Genomic DNA, 16,827 nt, shown 5'->3' with positions numbered 1-16,827 from the left:
CCAGGGCTCGCTGCCTGCCCGGCCCTTTGTCCCCGGGGTTGTCAGGAGAAGGACAAGGGAGGGCATTCATGGCAGGCACCGCCAGCCCCTTCCCTCCCTGCCGCGCTCTGTCCGCCCCCTGGGCTCAGATTTACTCCAAAATTCAAATTATTCAGGGCAGAGCCCCCCACAGAGGTGGAGGGAGCTCCCCAGGACAAACCCATTCCCCAATTTCTCCGTCCCCAAAGCCCTGCCTGGTGACAAGGGTCCCCTCGGGGCCCAGCCTTGCCAGGAAGAGGCAGAGGCCTGTACCCAACGTGCTGCCTTTTATTCTCAGTCCCCACTGCTGTTCCTTAAATATTTGTCTCCTTTATTCCACCTGGCACGGCACAGATCAAACACTGAGCCCCATCCGTGCTCTGCAGACACCCCAGGCTCTGTTTTGCTGGCATTTCTGGCTGTGCTGGTGGCTCACAGTGCTCTCTGTCCCCCCTCTTTGGCAGATGGAGTATTTTGGGCAGATCTCCATCGGGACACCCCCCCAGAATTTCACTGTGGTGTTCGACACGGGCTCCTCCAACCTCTGGGTGCCTTCTGTCTACTGTGTCAGCAAAGCCTGCAGTGAGTGGGGAGCCCCTGACCCCAGAGAAGCCACAGGCCACCAGCCCCAAGGCCGTGGGGACCCTCCTAAAAGTGACAGAAATCCAGGGGTGAAAGCATGGGGTGACAGCTCAGCAGGGGACAAACGTGGCCTCTTGGAGCTGTCAGAGATCAGCCAGCTCTAGAGAGCCCAGAGGGACCAGAGCATCCCTGAGCAGCCCCAGGGCTGCCCCAGAGCTCAGTGGGAGTTGGGGAATGGGAGTGGATCCTGCAGGGAATTGGGGAATGGGACTGGATCTCACAGGGAATTGGGGAATGGGAGTGGATCTGACAGGGAATTGGGGAATGGGAGTGGATCCTGCAGGGAGTTGGGGAATGGGACTGGATCTGACAGGGAATTGGGGAATGGGAGTGGATCCCGCAGGGAATTGGGGAATGGGACTGGATCCTGCAGGGAGTTGGGGAATGGGACTGGATCCCACAGTGCTGTGAGGCTGCTGCTGGCTGTAACCAGGGACAGCAGTGCTCATCTCAGGACTCATTAAATGCTGCTGATCCTGCTCTCCCTAAGAGCCCTTGCACCCTTCATCAGACTGAAATGGGAGAGGTTTTCTCCCCCCTCAAAACTCCAGCACTCAGCAGAGCCCCCATAACCAGGAGTTTTGGTGACACCATACTGCCATCATTTCGCCTCACTTGGGGCTCCTGGCAGCTGTGGCCATGCAAAAAAACCCCAACATTTCTGGTGATAGATCCCATCTCCTTCCTCAGCTGAGCACACCAGGTTCCAGCCAACCCAGTCCAGCACCTACCAGGTGATAGGGACCCCGTTCTCCATCCAGTACGGCACCGGGAGCCTGACGGGGATCATCGGATCTGACCAAGTAGCCGTGAGTGCCCTTTGGGTTGCCCTGCTCTGGACAATGTGCCTGGGACTTGCCCACGAGCTCGGGCCCCCCACGGAACCCCCTCCTCCCTGCAGGTCGAGGGTCTGGCCGTGAGCAACCAGCAGTTTGCAGAGAGCATCAGTGAGCCGGGAAAAGCCTTCCTGGATGCTGAGTTCGATGGGATCCTGGGGCTGGCTTATCCCTCCCTGGCCGTGGATGGGGTCACCCCTGTCTTCGACAACATGATGGCCCAAAATTTGGTGGAGCTGCCCCTTTTCTCCGTCTACATGAGCTCGTATGGACATGGCTTTGCTCCAGGATGCTGCTTGGAGTCTGGCATTGCTTTAGGGAGCAGGGGGGGCTGCTAAAATACAGATCATGAAGAGGGGGTTTGGTACCAGATTGAGCATCGCAGACCTCTGGCCTTACAGCATGTGTGGGGAGAAAGTTGGGGTAAAGTCATGCTAAATGGACAAAAATCCTTCATGTGTCCTCCTCCTGCCAAAATTTGGGGGAGCTGCCCGTTTTCTCTGTCTACATGAGCTCGTATGGACATGGCTTTGCTCTGGGATGCTGCTTGGAGTCTGGCATTGCTTTAGGGAGCAGGAGAGGCTGCTAAAATACAAATATTTCACTGAGATAATGAAGGGGGTTTGGTACCAGATTGAACGTCGCAGACCTCTGGCCTTGCAGCATGTGGGGGGAGAAATCTGGGGTAAATTCATGCTAAATGGACAAAATTCCCTCATGTGTCCTCCTCCTCCTCCTCCCTGCAGGAACCCTGACTCCCCCCAGGGAGGAGAGGTGCTTTTTGGGGGCTATGACACCTCCCGCTTCACGGGCACCCTCAACTGGGTGCCAGTCACCCAGCAGGGCTACTGGCAGATCCAGCTGGACAAGTGAGTGCTGCTGGGCAGGGAGGGAGGGCAGGGCAGGGCCGGGCTGGCAGAGCACCACAAATCCCTCCTGCTGCTTCTCTTCCAGCATCCAGCTGGGTGGGACAGCGACATTCTGTGCCAATGGCTGCCAGGCCATCGTGGACACCGGGACGTCGCTCATCGTGGGTCCCACCAAGGAGATCAAAAAACTGCAAAACCTCATTGGGGCTGTGTCTGTGGATGGAGAGGTGAGAGCCAGGGTGGAGACAGGAGGGGACAAAGCCTTGGGGACCTTTCCCTGCTGGAAGGGACCCCCTGAGCCCCCAGCTCTGTTCCAGTATGCCGTGGAGTGCAGCAACCTCAGCGTGATGCCTGACCTGACCTTCACCATCAACGGGCTGCCCTACACGCTCAGCGCCCAGGCTTACACCCTCGTGGTATGGTTGTGGCTCCCTCAACCCCAAATCCCAGCTGCTCCAGTGGCAAAGGTGGCCCAGCCCCACTCCAGGAGCTGGCAGTGTGTCCCCAAGGGTGACAAACCCTGCTGGTTTCTGCTTCGCCGCCCTTCCTGGGTGTTTCCATGTGCACGAGGCTCTCGGCTTCATCCCCAGCTTTCCGCTTCTCCTCCCCAGGAGGATGCTGATGGCATGGCCTTCTGCACCAGTGGCTTCCAGGGCAGCGACATCCCCCCTCCCACAGGACCCCTCTGGATTTTGGGAGATGTTTTCATCCGTCAGTTCTACTCCGTCTTCGACCGTGGGAATGACATGGTGGGGTTGGCCCCTGCTGTCCCTTAGGGCTGTGAGGCAGGAGAAGAATGGACCTTGGCAGGGCAGGGGATGTCACCCTGTCCTCCTCAGTGTCCCCAGGGGGTTGAAGACATCCCCAGGGATGCAGGGAAGAGGCCAGCAGAGGTTCAGTCCACACCAGGACACTGTGATATAAAAATGTCTCGGGCAGCTCTGTGATCTGCTCTGCACATTTTCTCTTTTTAAATCCTGAGCCAATAAAAATGTCAATAAACCCGAACTTCTCATGTTTCTGTCAGCAGCAGCCCAGCAGAAATCCTGCACATCTCAAAGGTTTTTGCTGGGGGTTAAATCCTCCTTGTCCATGTCCCGTTCTCCTCCCTGGGTGATCCATGGCACTGGGATTTCCACAGAGGCAGAAAGAAGGGGATGCTTTGCCCAGGTAGAGCAGAAGTCCCTGGAGGTGGCTGTGGCCATCCCAGGAGCAGGGCAGGGGCTGAGGGAGCACTGGGAATGCACCTTTCCTCAGCTGGGGCTGGTAAACAAAAAGGTAACAAGGAGACTGGAAAGACCCTGGGGCTCTTTCTGTGCCACACAACTGCCAGAGCCACCGGTGATTTCCAGTGAATTTCACTTTGGGGAACTCACAGCAAATGGTGCTTGGTTGGCCCTTGAAGCAAAAAGGGCAAAGCAGCTGCTGAGCCCTGGGCTGGGCTGGCTCAAAGTGTGGGGGGCTGTGGGGGCCACGGGGGTCCCCAGGGGTCACCGTGGCACATGTGACTTGCTGACAGAGTGTGACAGTGCACGAGTGGCAGTGGCTCACGAGTGATGCACCCTGAGGCAGCAAGAAAGGGAAGCACAAAAAGGTTATTTTTATCCAGGCCTTTGCTCTGTTTTCCCCAGTGACTCTGAAGCGAGGCCAGCAGTGCCAAGGCTGGGCTGCTGGAGTGTCCATGTCCCAGCCCAGCTTGGTGGCTGCTCCATCCCTCCCAGAGCAGAGCAGCCTTCAGGGCTGGGTCTGGGAGCTCTGGAATATTCAGATCTGCTTGTAAACTTTGCGTCTGAGCCTTGTGGTTTGCAATAAAGGGAGATATCTGCCTTACCCAGAGGCACTGATTGTGCCACTGACCAGCGTGGGCTCTGTGAGTTTCCTGTGTTGACTTTACCCCTGCTGAGTCCCAGATAAGGTGCTGGGGCTGATGGACAAAGGTCTCCTGTCCCTCTTCCACCTTAACCCTTAGCATGCCAAGGTGCTGCTGAGCACGAGCCCAGGGGCTGGGGGGGAGCATCCAGCTCCCCCAGCATGACAGGGGCCACCCAGTGTCCCCAAAGAGCAGCTGGCAGTGAGAGCTGGCCTGGCCTGGAGTCACCCAGGACTGCTCTGGTGCTTTGGTTTTGGGATCTCAGGGCACTCCGTGCCTTCTTGACACGTTTGGGGGGGAAGTTGCTCAGACAAATGTGAGCATCCCAATAAAGAGCGACCCTGCTGTCCCCCAGGGAGGCTGAGCAGTGCAGGGAACACTTGGATGCCCTTTGCTTCCTTCCCTTTCCCTCACTCCCATGGCCCTGCAGGGCACAGGCCATCCTCTCCTTGTCCCCATCAGCCTTTTGCCCAGCTGTGCCAGCCCCAGCCTGGGTTTCATCACAGTCACAGGCCACAAAACCCACGCCTTTTCCTCAGAACTGCTGACATGGGGGAGGAACCAGGGCAGGACTGAAGCTGTGGTCACTGGAGCTGCTGAGTGACGCCTTGGCCATCACCTCCTCCCCACCACTGCTCCCACTGCCTCCATCCAGGCAGAATCTCAGCCCAGGGGGGATTAGAGAGCAGGAGCTTTGGGAAAATCCCTTTTCCTGTGAAATCAAACAAAAGCCAGAGATAAGGCCGATGCACCCTGGTGGGTACAGCCACCCTGGCTAAAAGCAGAAGTGGCCGTGGGCATCAGCTGCAGTTTGGGATTGACCACAAACCCCAGCCCCAGCAGCATGGAGAGGCTTTGATCATCTGATAGGGTGAGCAATCCCCCATCCCACCAGGGACACACGAGAGGAACGAGGGCAGAAGTTGTTGTAGGGGGAGGTTGAACAAGAAATTGTCTGTGCAGGAGCAAAGGTGAAGCAGGATGGTGAAAGGGGACTGAAAATGGGGATTAGGAGAGAGCTGCTCCAGGGAAATGTCAGCCTTTTACCCACCACTGGTGAGAACTGGCTCAGGTTCTCCTGCCTCAGCCCAGCTCCTCCCAGCGCCTGCCCTCTGGGGGGAAAAACAGATTTTTCTGGCCAGACAGGTCCCAAAATTACACCTGGAGAAGAGGGGGAGGAAGGTTTGTCCTGCACTGCTGGGTGCAGTGATCCTCCCTGAGATCCCATCAGGGTCTGCAAGGGGGGGGGAAAAATCTACAAAAATGCTGGAAGTGGAAAAGCAAAAGCTGGTGGTCTTGGAGAGATCCCAAACCCTGGGCACGGGACCACCATCAACTGGGGGCTGCTGGTTCAGGATGAGGGAGGGACACCATTCACAGATGGGGGACACCTCACTCCCACTGCAAACCCCAAATCCTGCAGAATGCTTGGCAAAGGCACAGGACCTGCCCTGGCACGTTGGGAAGCAGAGCTCTGCCTTTGTGGCCGTGGCCAAGCAGGTTCTCCCACTCCAGAGAGCCCTGGGCGCACTCCTGGTGCTGGGATTGCTCCACGGGGGTAGCTGAGATCCCCAAAATCCCATTTACTGATTGAACACATCCTCCTGCAGATGTCACCATCGCTGTTCCCTCTTTTGGGGGTATTTCTGGGGTGCCTGTGCTGCCTGTGGGTGCTGGGTGGGACCCCTGTGGGCTCGGAGCTGCGGGGATGTGCCATGAGGGGCTGGAAATGCTCGTGATCCCCACCCTGCCCCTTTCCTGCCTGGAAAAGGAGACAAAGCCATCCCTCAGAGGGATCCCAGCCGCTCCTGATCCGTGCCCAGCTCCCAAATCCGTTTATCCCATCCCACGATATCAGAGCAAAGTCCAGCATGGCTCCAGGGATGCTGCCACAGCCCCGCCCGGCTTTTGTCCTCATCGCTCAACAATTGCCCAGCAGGGACGCAGATAAAGGATCAGAAAACCCTTTTAAAGGAACCGAGGGGATTCTGAGCCAGAGGAGAGGCCCAAAAGTCCATCCCAAATTCCAGAACCTCCTTCCCCATCGGAGCCCGAGCCGGGGACACTGGGCAGAGCCGGGAATCGAAGGCAAATCCAAGGACACCCCAGCGCCTGCCCGCGGCTCCTCCAGCCCCGCCGGCATCTCGGCCCCTTTCTGCTGATGTCACGGAGCGGGGCCCCGTAGCCGCCTTCCCCGGGAGGGCAGGGATCGGCCGCCCCTTCCCGGATCCTCCTCTCTCGCCTCTCCCGTCCCCTGCCCGGGCCGGCTGCAGCGGAGCCGGGAGCCGCGGCTGCCCGGCAGGTGAGTGCTCCGCAGGTGAGTCCTGGGGCAGCCCAGAGCCGCGGAGCAGCAGCGAGGGGAGGAAACTCCATTTTGAGTTTAGAAACATCTGGCGTCCCAAAAAGCTGGCGGAAGCACCAGGAAGTTTGTGTGTGCTGAGAGACGAGGCTGTGCCCGTGCCCAGGATGATGCCCGCGGCTGGGCACGGGGGGCAGAGGGGGCAGGGGGGCCTGGAGCCTGATTTCAGAGCTGATTTTCAGGGCTGAGCTTTAGAGCTGGGAGCTCCCCGCTGGTGTTCCAAGAGGGAATGGCGCAGGGCTGGCCAGCGCATCAGGGAAAAATGCAGGGATGAGGCTGCCAGCGTTTCCATCCGTGCCTTGGCCGCTGCCGTGGGGATGGGGCTGCTGCGGCTGCTGGGGGATGCTGGTGCCACCTGAGGAGGGGGTTTCAGGGGTCCTGACCAGGCTCAGAGCATTTGAGGACACTGGGACATGATGGGGACACATCCTGGGGGGACATTTCAGGGTGCTCCTGGGCAGGGATCCTCCCTGGGCTGTGCTTGAGGCATCAAGGAATTCCTTCTGGCTGGGGTCTTCTTTAATAAATTTAATTTTCAGCAGGACCTCAGGCGTGCGTGCCAGGCCTAGGGGGAGGGACTGCGCTGGAGAGGGGGTGGGAGAAGCAGGGAAGTGGCTCCCGGCAGCTTTGAATGGTGATGAACCGGCGAGTCTGGGCGTGCTGCGGCTCCTCGGCAGCGGGCGGGGACGTGGGCCGGGCTTGGCATGGGGGGGTTTTTCTGTCCCCACCATGCCTGGGACACAAGTGCTGGCATGGCACGGGCGTGATGCTGGCACGGTGAGGGCACAGCCACATCCCGGCGTGGCAGCAGGGACAGGACCGCAGGGCTCACCCAGGTGCCATCCCCACAGCCCCCGTGAGCCCCTCTCGCCCCCAGGGCCTGTCCATGGATGCCAGCAAGAAGGTGGATCTGAAGATCATCATCATCGGAGCTCTGGGGTAAGGAGCTGGCCAGGGAGGGAAGCCCCATGCGTGTGCTGGGTGTCCCCTGAGCTGGGCAAAGCCTCACCAGTGCCCCTTTCCTCGTCCCCAGTGTGGGCAAGACCTCCCTGCTGCACCAGTACGTGCACAAGAAGTTCTACGAGGATTATCGCACCACGCTGGGCGCCAGCATCCTCACCAAGGTCCTGCCCGTGGACAGCACCCCCCTGAAGCTGCAGGTGAGCGGGGTGAGCTGGCACTGCCCGCAGTGCCCACCCTGATCCCAGCTCTGTGTCCCAGCCTGGCCTGCTGGGCCCAAGTGCCATCGTGGTCATGAGGTGCAGAGCCCGATTTTCAGGGCTGATTTTTAGAGCTGAGATTCAGAACCCAAATTTCAGAGCCTGATTTTCAGAGCTGATTTTCAAAGCCTGATTTTTGGAGCCTGATTTTTAGGGCCCAATTTTCAGAAGTGATTTTCAGAGCTGATTTTCAGAGCTGATTTTCAGAACTGATTTTTAGAGCCTGATTTTCAAAGCCCAATTTTCAGAGCCTCATATTCAGAGATGATTTTCAGAGCCTGATTTTCAGAGCCCCATTTTTGGAGCCTGATTTTCAAGCTGATTTTCAGAGCCCGATTTTCAAGCTGATTTTCAGAGCCCAGATTTCAGCGCCTGGTTTTTAGAGCCTGATTTTCAGCATCCGTGAACTGCACTGGAATCCCACAGCAATTCTGGGGGCTCTGCACCCCCTGAAGCTGCTCCTGTGGGCTGCAGCACCCACCCTGCCCCTGTCGTGTCCCCTCCTCTGCCCTAGATCTGGGACACAGGGGGACAGGAGCGGTTCCGGTCCATGGTGTCGACCTTCTACAAAGGCTCAGACGGCTGCATGCTGGCCTTTGACGTGACAGACAGGGAGTCTTTTGAGGCCCTGGACAACTGGAGAGATGATTTCCTGGAGAAGGTCATTCCCAGGGAGCAGGATTTCCCCATGGTGGTGCTGGGGAACAAGATAGACCTCAGTGACCGGCAGGTAAGGGTGGAGCAGGGAGAGCAGGATCAGCAGTGCTGGGGTCACCACCCCTGCAGGGATTTAAAACTTGTACAGCTGTACCCTTGGGGACATGGTTCAGTGCTGGGTTAATGGCTGGACTTGATGATCTTAAGGGTCTTTTCCAACCTAAACAATTCCATGACTGGGATGCTGTAGGGTCCTAATGGTTTTGAGGGTGGATCCTTCAGCTCAGAACCAGCCTTTTCCCTGTCCTCACACAAACCAGAGCTCCAGGCAAGGAGCTGCCACCTCCCCCAGCACTCTGGGAGGGGATGAGCAACATCCTCCTGCTGCTCTTTGGGGCACAGACTGTCCCCACCAGAGGCAGCAGGAATGACAACCTCGGGCACTGCCAGCACCCCCTCACCCAGCAGTGCCTGGATGGGTGAGGAGGGTCCCCTGTCCCATCCCTGAGCTGTGGCTCACCCAGCAGTGCCTGGATGGGTGAGGAGGATCCCATCCCCTGTCCCATCCCTGATCTGTGGCTTCATCCTCCCATCCCAGCAGTGCCTGGATGGGTGAGGAGGGTCCCCTGTCCCCTCTCTGAGCTGTGGCTCCATCCTCCCATCCCAGCAGTGCCTGGATGGGTGAGGAGGGTCCCCTGTCCCATCCCTGAGCTGTGGCTCATCCAGCAGTGCCTGGATGGGTGAGGAGGGTCCCCTGTCCCTTCTCTGGGCTGTGGCTCACCCAGCAGTGCCTGGATGGGTGAGGAGGGTCCCATCTTCTGTCCCATCCCTGAGCTGTGGCTTCATCCTCCCATCCCAGCAGTGCCTGGATGGGTGAGGAGGGTCCCATCTTCTGTCCCATCCCTGAGCTGTGGCTCACCCAGCAGTGCCTGGATGGGTGAGGAGGGTCCCCTGTCCCTTCTCTGGGCTGTGGCTCATCCAGCAGTGCCTGGATGGGTGAGGAGGGTCCCCTGTCCCCTCTCTGGGCTGTGGCTCCATCCTCCCATCCCTCAGGTGTCCAAGGAGATGGCCTCAGCCTGGTGCAAGGAGAAGGACATCCCCTATTTCGAGGTCAGTGCCAAGAACAACATCAACGTGGCCGAGGCTTTCGAGACCCTGGCAAAGCAGGCGCTGAGCACGGTGAGCACCCTCCAGCTCCGAGCTGTGCTGGGGGGGAATTTGGGGTAAAACCGGGATTAACCTGACAGATCCTCCCGTGTGGAACAGCTCCTGCTGCGAGGGAGAGCCCCGGGAATGAGAAACGCAGCAGTGCTTGACCCTAAATCAATAGGAGCAGGAATTGCCGTGTGCTTTTCCCGCAGTGATGGAGCCCACAGCGCTCCAGCACTGTCCTCTAGCGGCCGTGCCACGGCGACATTGGTGTCCCCAAGCCCTGCGCTAGGTGGCTTTTGCCCGCATTTTGCCGGTAGCCACAAGTTCAGGGCTGAACCGCGGGGCCGCTCAGGCCGGCTCGGAGCCGCGCTCGCTCATCCTTTCCCTTCTCCGCCTCTTTTCCAGTATAAAGGGATTTTTGAGAGTTATTTGACCGACTCCATCAAGCTCACTCCCAACGACAAGCCCAAGCAGAGCTGCTGCTGACCCCGGGGCTGCTGGACCCCACGGTGCAGCCCTGCCCAGGGCTCGGTGCCCGCTGCCCACCCCAGCTGCCCACGGGGACTGGCAGTGCCAGGGCTGGGCACACCAGGGCCGTGCCAGGGCTGGGCACACCACGAGCTGCCTGCTCCTCCCGGGATTTGCTGCTTGCCACGGCTCTGGAGCTGCTCTCCATCACCTCAGTGTCACGGTGGTGGCCCTGTCCCCATGCCCTCGATGTCCCTGTGGTGACGGTGCCAGGGATGCAGGCAGGGCTCTCCAGACACGTGGGCACCACGGGTGGCCCTTCCCAGGGCACAGCCTGGTGGCCCCGCGGCTCCCAGGGTGCTACAGGCTGCCCTGAGGGGACAGCTGGGGCTGCTGGCCTCGGCACAGGGACCTGCCACTGTGGAGGCAGCTATTCCGTGCCTCAGTTTCCCCTCCTCTCATGCATATCCCCCATCAAACACCTTCCCCCTTCTGCCTCACTGGGGAGGATTCTCAAAAAAGCACTTTGTCAGGGGTATTTTTTTTTGTTTTTTTAAAAGGAAATTAAATATTTCATTTTTATTTATATTTATGTGTTGTGAAACGCTCCCCAGGTCTCACAGCAGGAGGGTAGGGTGGGAGCTCCAGACTTCCCTCCCTGAGTCTGTTCAGCTGCTCAAGGATGGGGGACACGTTTCGGGTCTGGGATTTTATTATTTTATTTTATTTTGTTTTATTTTATTATTTATTTTATTTTATTTTTATTTTATATTTTATATTTTATATTTTATTCTGTTTTATGTTTTATGTTTTATATTTTATATTTTATATTTTATATTTTATATTTTATATTTTATATTTTATATTTTATATTTTATATTTTATTTTGTTTTGTTTTATTGTATTTTATTTTAGCTTTTATTTTATTATATTTTATATTTTGTTTTATTTTATTACTTATTTTATTTTATATTTTATTTTATTTTATTTTATTTTATTATTTTATTTTATTTTATTTTATTTTATTTTATTTTATTATTTTATTTTATTTTATTTTATTTTATTTTATTTTATTTTATTTTATTTTATTTTATTTTATTTTATTTTATTTTATTTTACTTTAATTTTCCAGTGTAAATTTTGGGTCAGGGGAGGAGGAGGAGGTGCGAAGTGGGTGTGCAGAGGTGGCCTGGCCAGGGCAGCTGTCGGCAGAGGGAGCCCGCTGGGAGCAGAGCCGGGCTCCCTCTTCCCTTCTGCATCCATCGCGGGCACCTTCCCGCCCCTGTCCCCGATCCCTGGGGCTGCAGCATCCCCCTGGCCGGGCTGGATGGACTCAGATCCCCAGGGAGGTCACCAGGGACCCCCTGCCCTCCGCCATCCCCCTCAGACCCCCCAGTGACTGCAGTGGTGCCACAGAGTGTCCCGGAGGCTGCCCATGGGGACAGCAGACATGGGGCACAGGGCAGGGCAGGGCAGCTGCGCTCAGGAAGGGCCAAACCTGAGCGAGGGATGGGCGCGGGGGGCGTGGGGGCTGCGGAGATGGGGCTGGAAATGGAAATGGGGCTGGAGATGGAGATGGGGCTGGGGATGGGGCTGGAGATGGGGCTGGAGATGGAAATGGAAATGGGGCTGGAGATGGAGATGGGGCTGGAGATGGAGATGGGGCTGGGGATGGGGCTGGAGATGGAGATGGGGCTGAGACTGGAGATGGAGATGGGGCTGGGGATGGGGCTGGAGATGGGGCTGGAGATGGAGCTGAGGGTGGAGATGGAGCTGGGGCTGGAACTCGAGCTGGAAGCGGGGCTCTGGCTGTGTCTGGGGCGCCCGTCCGGAGAGAACGGACAGTGCAGTTCCCACCCCGGACAGTGCAGTTCCCACCCTGGACAGTTCAGTTCCCACCCCGGACAGTTCAGTTCCCACCCCGGACAGTTCAGTTCCCACCCCGGACAGTTCAGTTCCCACCCCCGGACAGTTCAGTTCCCACCCTGGACAGTTCAGTTCCCACCCCGGACAGTGCAGTTCCCACCCCGGACAGTTCAGTTCCCACCCCCGGACAGTTCCCACCCTCGTCCTTACGCAACGCTCCGCCTGTTGATTTGGGCACTGGGCCGGGGAGAGGATTTGTCCCTTCCTACTGGGAGGAGAGGGGCATTAACTATTTCCTCCCCACGTTCTGGATGCCCTTTCCCCACCCTGTGCCTGCCTGGAGCCCCCCTCACACCCAGCATCCCCCGGCCCACCCTGGCCCCTCCGGGGCTGTTGGGACAGGGGTGTTGGGCGCTGCCCGTGCCAGCAGCAATGTTGTTTCTCATCACACCCTTCTCCCAGCAGCTCCCAGCACTGGCAAACAAAAACCTGATCGGTTTTAGCAGTTTGGACACCCCGGGCTGGGGAAGCTCCCTGAGCTGGGGCTGGGCACCTCTGGCACGGCCCAGGGCTGCTGTGGATGCTGGAACCTGTGAGTGGCAGGAGCTGGAGCCAGGTGGGAGCTGCAGACTTGGCTCAGGGTCCAGCTGGGTGCCCTGGGCAGGGCGGGCAGGGCTGGGGTCAGACCTTGCCCTCTGCAGAGCCCTGGGCAGGCTCTGAGCTGCTGGGCTCCAACTGAGCATGGCCCCAGCACTTTGTGCATCATTCCAGACAGAGGAATTGGGGCTGTGAGGATGCTGCAGCCTCAGGAGCTGGCAGGATCTCCAGTGGCATCACCAGCGTGCAGAAATCCTGCCCAGCACACATCACAGATGTGCAGCACCGTGCTGGAGCCAGCTACAGCTTTTTCTACTCCCTCCATGCCTCTGGGCAGGGTGTCCTGCTGGCCAGGCAGCCCTGGCACAGCCAGGAGAGCTGGCAGGGTGGCACGGTGCCAGGCAGGATGCTGGCAGGAGCAGCCAGAGGTGCTAAGCTGGTAACACTATCCCGAAACCCGATAAAGGACAGGGGAGGTTTGCAACACGTGGGATTAACAAGGTCAGCTCAAGATTTTTCTCAGGGTGAAAATCAAAGGGGAAAATATTTGCCTTGTGTGACTCAGTGAGTTCCTGAGCAGCCACCTGAGTTCCTGAGCTCACCCCGGCCTGTGGCCACTGCTGAGGAGCCAAACTGAGTCCTCCTGCTCAGTTTAACAACCAGAGATTTCCCAGCTGCTCTGCTGTCCCTACAGGTTTTCATTCACCCATTGAAACGACAAAAATCAGTAAAATCCCCCCCCTATGCTCGTCACCAAAGAGGGACCATCCCAACCCTCTTGCAGAAGATCTGCCCTCAGTATTTGAGGAATTGGCACCCCCCCACTCACCCTAAATCCCCAACTCCCAGTTTGCTTCGTTGTTCTGAGGTTCAATTACCCCTGAGAGCCCTGACTGCTTCCAGAGGTGGCAGCAGGGTTGGAAAGGGTGGATTTGCATCCCAAATCCCCCTGTGAGGCTGGCAGAGAGCAGCTCCTCCACTGCTCCTTCCCCAGACACATCCCAGGCACAGGCAGCAGTGCCCAAAATCACAGAATTTATAATTAAGGTTGGAAAATCCCTCTGAGATCACCAAGCCCACCATGAAATGATGTCCTGAATGTCCACCTACCCCAGCCTGTGGCACCTGCAGCCAGGTGGGATTAAATTCTCTTACTGAAATGTAAGAATTTAAATAAAGACACTGGAAAATACCTTAAAAAGCTGCAAAAAGAATCAAAACCTGTCAAGTTTTCAAGTTTGGAAGCAGAAATCTCATTAACCTGGAGCTGGGACTGAGGGCAATGCGGTGGCTTCAGGCACTTCCCCAGACACATCCCAGGCACAGGCAGCAGTGCCCAAAATCACAGAATTTATAATTAAGGTTGGAAAATCCCTCTGAGATCACCAAGCCCACCATGAAATGATGTCCTGAATGTCCACCTGCCCCAGCCTGTGGCACCTGCAGCCAGGTGGGATTAAATTCTTTTATTGAAGTGTGAAAATTTAAATACACTGGAAAATACCTTAAAAAGCTGCAGAAAAAGAATCAGAAACCACCAAGTTTTCCTGTTTGGAAGCAGAAGCCCCATTAACCTGAAGCTGGGACTGAGGGTAATGCAGTGGCTTGAGCCACTTCAAAGCCACCCTGAAATGCCAGAATTTAAATAAAGGCTGGAAAATGCCTTAAAAAGCTGCAAAAAGAACCAAAACCCGCCAAGTTTTCCTGTTTGGAAGCAGAAATCTCATTAACCTGGAGCTGGGACTGAGGTAACTCAGTGGCTTCAGCCACTTCAAAGCTGCCCTGATAAACGCCAGGGGTTCAAAGTTCCAGGTGACCTTTCACAGGCGTCAGACGTGACAAACAAAGCCAGGGCATCACGCAAAGCTTTATCTGTGCCCCGTGGTGCCAGCGGGCCGCAGGGCAGTAAACACCTCCGGAGGTGTCAGCACAGCCCCGGGGCCGCTCCTGGTGGCTCTCACCCGGCTGGGACCGGCTGGGGTGGTGGCCTGGCCGGTGCCACACCGGGATTCCTTCCCAAGAACGCTCCTGGGGCTGGGAATACCTGAATGATTGTTGTCCCTTTCCTCAATATCCCCGCAGTGAGGGGGTGGCACTGATGGGGTTGGTGTGAGTGTCCCCCCAAGGTGTGACTGTCCCCCCAGGGGTGGCTGTCTGTCACAGGCATCTTTTAGGAAAAAGCTTTGCTTTAGGATTTTTCCTCCTGAGAAGCTGAGAGGCCTCAGGAACAAAATGTAAGCAATGGTTATCTGCTGCTGTGCAATGCAACAGGTGCATCTGGGATTGGCCTCATGGGGTTGTTTCTAATTAATGGCCAATCACAGTCCGGCTGGCTCGGACTCTCTGTCCGGGCCACAAGCCTTTGTTATCATTCTTTGCTATTCTATTCTCAGCCAGCCTTCTGATGAAACCTTTTCTTCTATTCTTTGAGTATAGTTTTAAGGTAATATATATCATAAAATAATAAATCAAGCCTTCTGAAACATGGAGTCAGATCCTCGTCTCTTCCCCAGTCCAAAAACCCCTGTGCACACGGTCACAGCTGTCCCCAAAAGGGACACACAGGCAGCCCAGGTGTGAGGCACAGCCATCCCCTCACCCTGTGCCTCCCTGCCCACCACCACAGCAGAAGTTGCTGCTTCTCCTCCAGCCCAGCCCACGGGAGGGGCTGTCCCCATGTCCCACCCCAGAGGACACCATGTGTGGGGTTTGTGGGGCCACAGGGCTGTGCCTGGCCCCAGGCTGGGGACAGGGGGGTCTGGGGACATGGCAGGGCTGTGCCTGGCCAGGGGCTGGGGACAGGGGGGTTTGGGGACATGGCAGGGCTGTGCCTGGCCAGGGGCTGGGGACAGGGGGGTCTGGGGACATGGCAGGGCTGTGCTTGGCCCCAGGGCTGGGGACAGGGGGGTCTGGGGACATGGCAGGGCTGTGCCTGGCCCCAGGGCTGGGGACAGGGGGGTTTGGGGACATGGCAGGGCTGTGCCTGGCCCCAGGCTGGGGACAGGGGGGTCTGGGGACATGGCAGGGCTCAGGGGCAGCACGCAGGGAGGACTGGGGGCTGTGGCCAGCCTGGAGCCAGAGCTGGGACATGCTCAGGTCAGCGCCCAGCCCCAGCCTCGGGCAGCCTCCCCACAGCAGCAGGGTCAGGATCAGGGTCAGGATCGGGATTGGGATCAGGGTCAGGATCAGGACTGGGATTGGGATTGGGATCAGGGTCAGGGTCAGGATTAGAATCAGGGTCAGGATCATGATGGGATCGGGATCAGGATCAGAATCAGAATCAGGATGGGATTGGAATCAGGATCGGGATCAGGATCAGAATCAGGGTCAGGGTCAGGACCAAGATCAGGACCAGGATCAGGGTTAGGATCGGAATCAGGATCAGGATCAGGGTCAGGATTGGGATCGGGGTCAGGATCAGGACTGGGATTGGGATTGGGATCAGGATCAGGATCGGGATCAGGGTCAGGATTGGGATCGGGGTCAGGATCAGGACTGGGATTGGGATTGGGATCAGGATCAGGATCGGGATCAGGGTCAGGATTGGGATCAGGGTCAGGGTCAGGATTCAGATGTGGGGTGGGCAGGGTGGCCCTGCCAGCCTGGCACGGGGCTGCGCCCCTGTCCCAGCCCTCCCTGGCAGAGCCCCCCAGAGGTGCTGAGGATCCCCCGTGGGACAGAGCCCGGGGCAGGGGCAGCAGTGGCAGGAGCAGCCACAGGAGCCCCTGCGGGACTGGTTTGGTCAGGGTGGGATGGTGCCCATGCCAAGGGCTGGGCAGCAGCTCTGGGGCAGGACCGAGCCACGGCAGGGCTCCCACGGCACGGGGGTGGCCCTTGGCACAGGGGTGGCACCACCTTCCCACGGGAGCTCCAGGTGAGCTGGAGCTGGGGAGCAGCAGCAGCCTCAGCCTCCTGCTGGTGGGTCCCTGCTGCCCAAATTGCCCAGATTTAGGTTTGGTTTAGGCTGGGCTCTGTCCTGGATCAGCTCCTCAGAGTGTGGACAGACACAGGCAATGGCGATCTGCAGCTCCACTCGTGCTGACCGCAGGGAAAATGTGGATTTGTCTCCCCACACTGCCCTGCCTGAGCTCCCTCAGGTCTGCATGAGGCCATCAGTGATAACACAGAGAATAGAAAAATTCAGTTTTTCTGAAGTTGCTGAATGGAGTTCAAAGATTAAATACTTCAAACTCTGTGAAAAAGATTATTCTGGCCCATTTTGGTATCACCAGGGCAGCAGCAGAGCCTCCCTCAGGCCCTGGGTGAGGCTCAG

The 16,827-nt window shown here is 57.3% G+C and overlaps 2 protein-coding genes across 2 annotated transcripts; both read left to right on the top strand.

Annotated features, from left to right (window-relative positions):
* The first annotated feature begins 482 nt into the window (after positions 1 to 482).
* On the top strand, positions 483 to 3,141 carry CTSE (cathepsin E). The gene is made up of 7 exons (XM_066565457.1): positions 483 to 600; positions 1,351 to 1,469; positions 1,562 to 1,761; positions 2,243 to 2,365; positions 2,451 to 2,592; positions 2,683 to 2,781; positions 2,977 to 3,141. The coding sequence occupies exons 1-7, from the start codon at positions 483 to 485 to the stop codon at positions 3,139 to 3,141; spliced, it is 966 nt and encodes a 321-aa protein (XP_066421554.1).
* A 3,365-nt stretch (positions 3,142 to 6,506) lies between these two features.
* RAB7B (RAB7B, member RAS oncogene family) lies at positions 6,507 to 10,673 on the top strand. The gene is made up of 6 exons (XM_066565475.1): positions 6,507 to 6,552; positions 7,446 to 7,533; positions 7,628 to 7,754; positions 8,329 to 8,544; positions 9,525 to 9,650; positions 10,029 to 10,673. The coding sequence occupies exons 2-6, from the start codon at positions 7,481 to 7,483 to the stop codon at positions 10,107 to 10,109; spliced, it is 603 nt and encodes a 200-aa protein (XP_066421572.1). The 5' UTR covers positions 6,507 to 6,552; positions 7,446 to 7,480; the 3' UTR covers positions 10,110 to 10,673.
* The last annotated feature ends 6,154 nt before the right edge of the window (positions 10,674 to 16,827 follow it).

The sequence above is a fragment of the Molothrus aeneus genome, chromosome 24, assembly GCF_037042795.1.
Source record: "Molothrus aeneus isolate 106 chromosome 24, BPBGC_Maene_1.0, whole genome shotgun sequence".
In the NCBI taxonomy this organism is placed as follows: Eukaryota; Metazoa; Chordata; class Aves; order Passeriformes; family Icteridae; genus Molothrus; species Molothrus aeneus.
The sequence above is the reverse complement of the archived record's forward strand: the minus strand, read 5'-3'. Positions and strand labels throughout refer to the sequence as shown.

What these genes read in the sequence shown, in the direction of transcription:
- CTSE (XM_066565457.1), top strand. Translation starts at nt 483, where the DNA reads ATGGAGTATTTTGGGCAGATCTCCATCGGGACACCCCCCCAGAATTTC. An exon ending in CTGTGTCTGTGGATGGAGAG is followed by an intron (nt 2,593 to 2,682) that starts GTGAGAGCCAGG and finishes GCTCTGTTCCAG; the next exon opens with TATGCCGTGGAGTGCAGCAA. An exon ending in CCCAGGCTTACACCCTCGTG is followed by an intron (nt 2,782 to 2,976) that starts GTATGGTTGTGG and finishes TCTCCTCCCCAG; the next exon opens with GAGGATGCTGATGGCATGGC.
- RAB7B (XM_066565475.1), top strand. Translation starts at nt 7,481, where the DNA reads ATGGATGCCAGCAAGAAGGTGGATCTGAAGATCATCATCATCGGAGCT. An exon ending in TAGACCTCAGTGACCGGCAG is followed by an intron (nt 8,545 to 9,524) that starts GTAAGGGTGGAG and finishes CCCATCCCTCAG; the next exon opens with GTGTCCAAGGAGATGGCCTC. An exon ending in CAAAGCAGGCGCTGAGCACG is followed by an intron (nt 9,651 to 10,028) that starts GTGAGCACCCTC and finishes CCTCTTTTCCAG; the next exon opens with TATAAAGGGATTTTTGAGAG.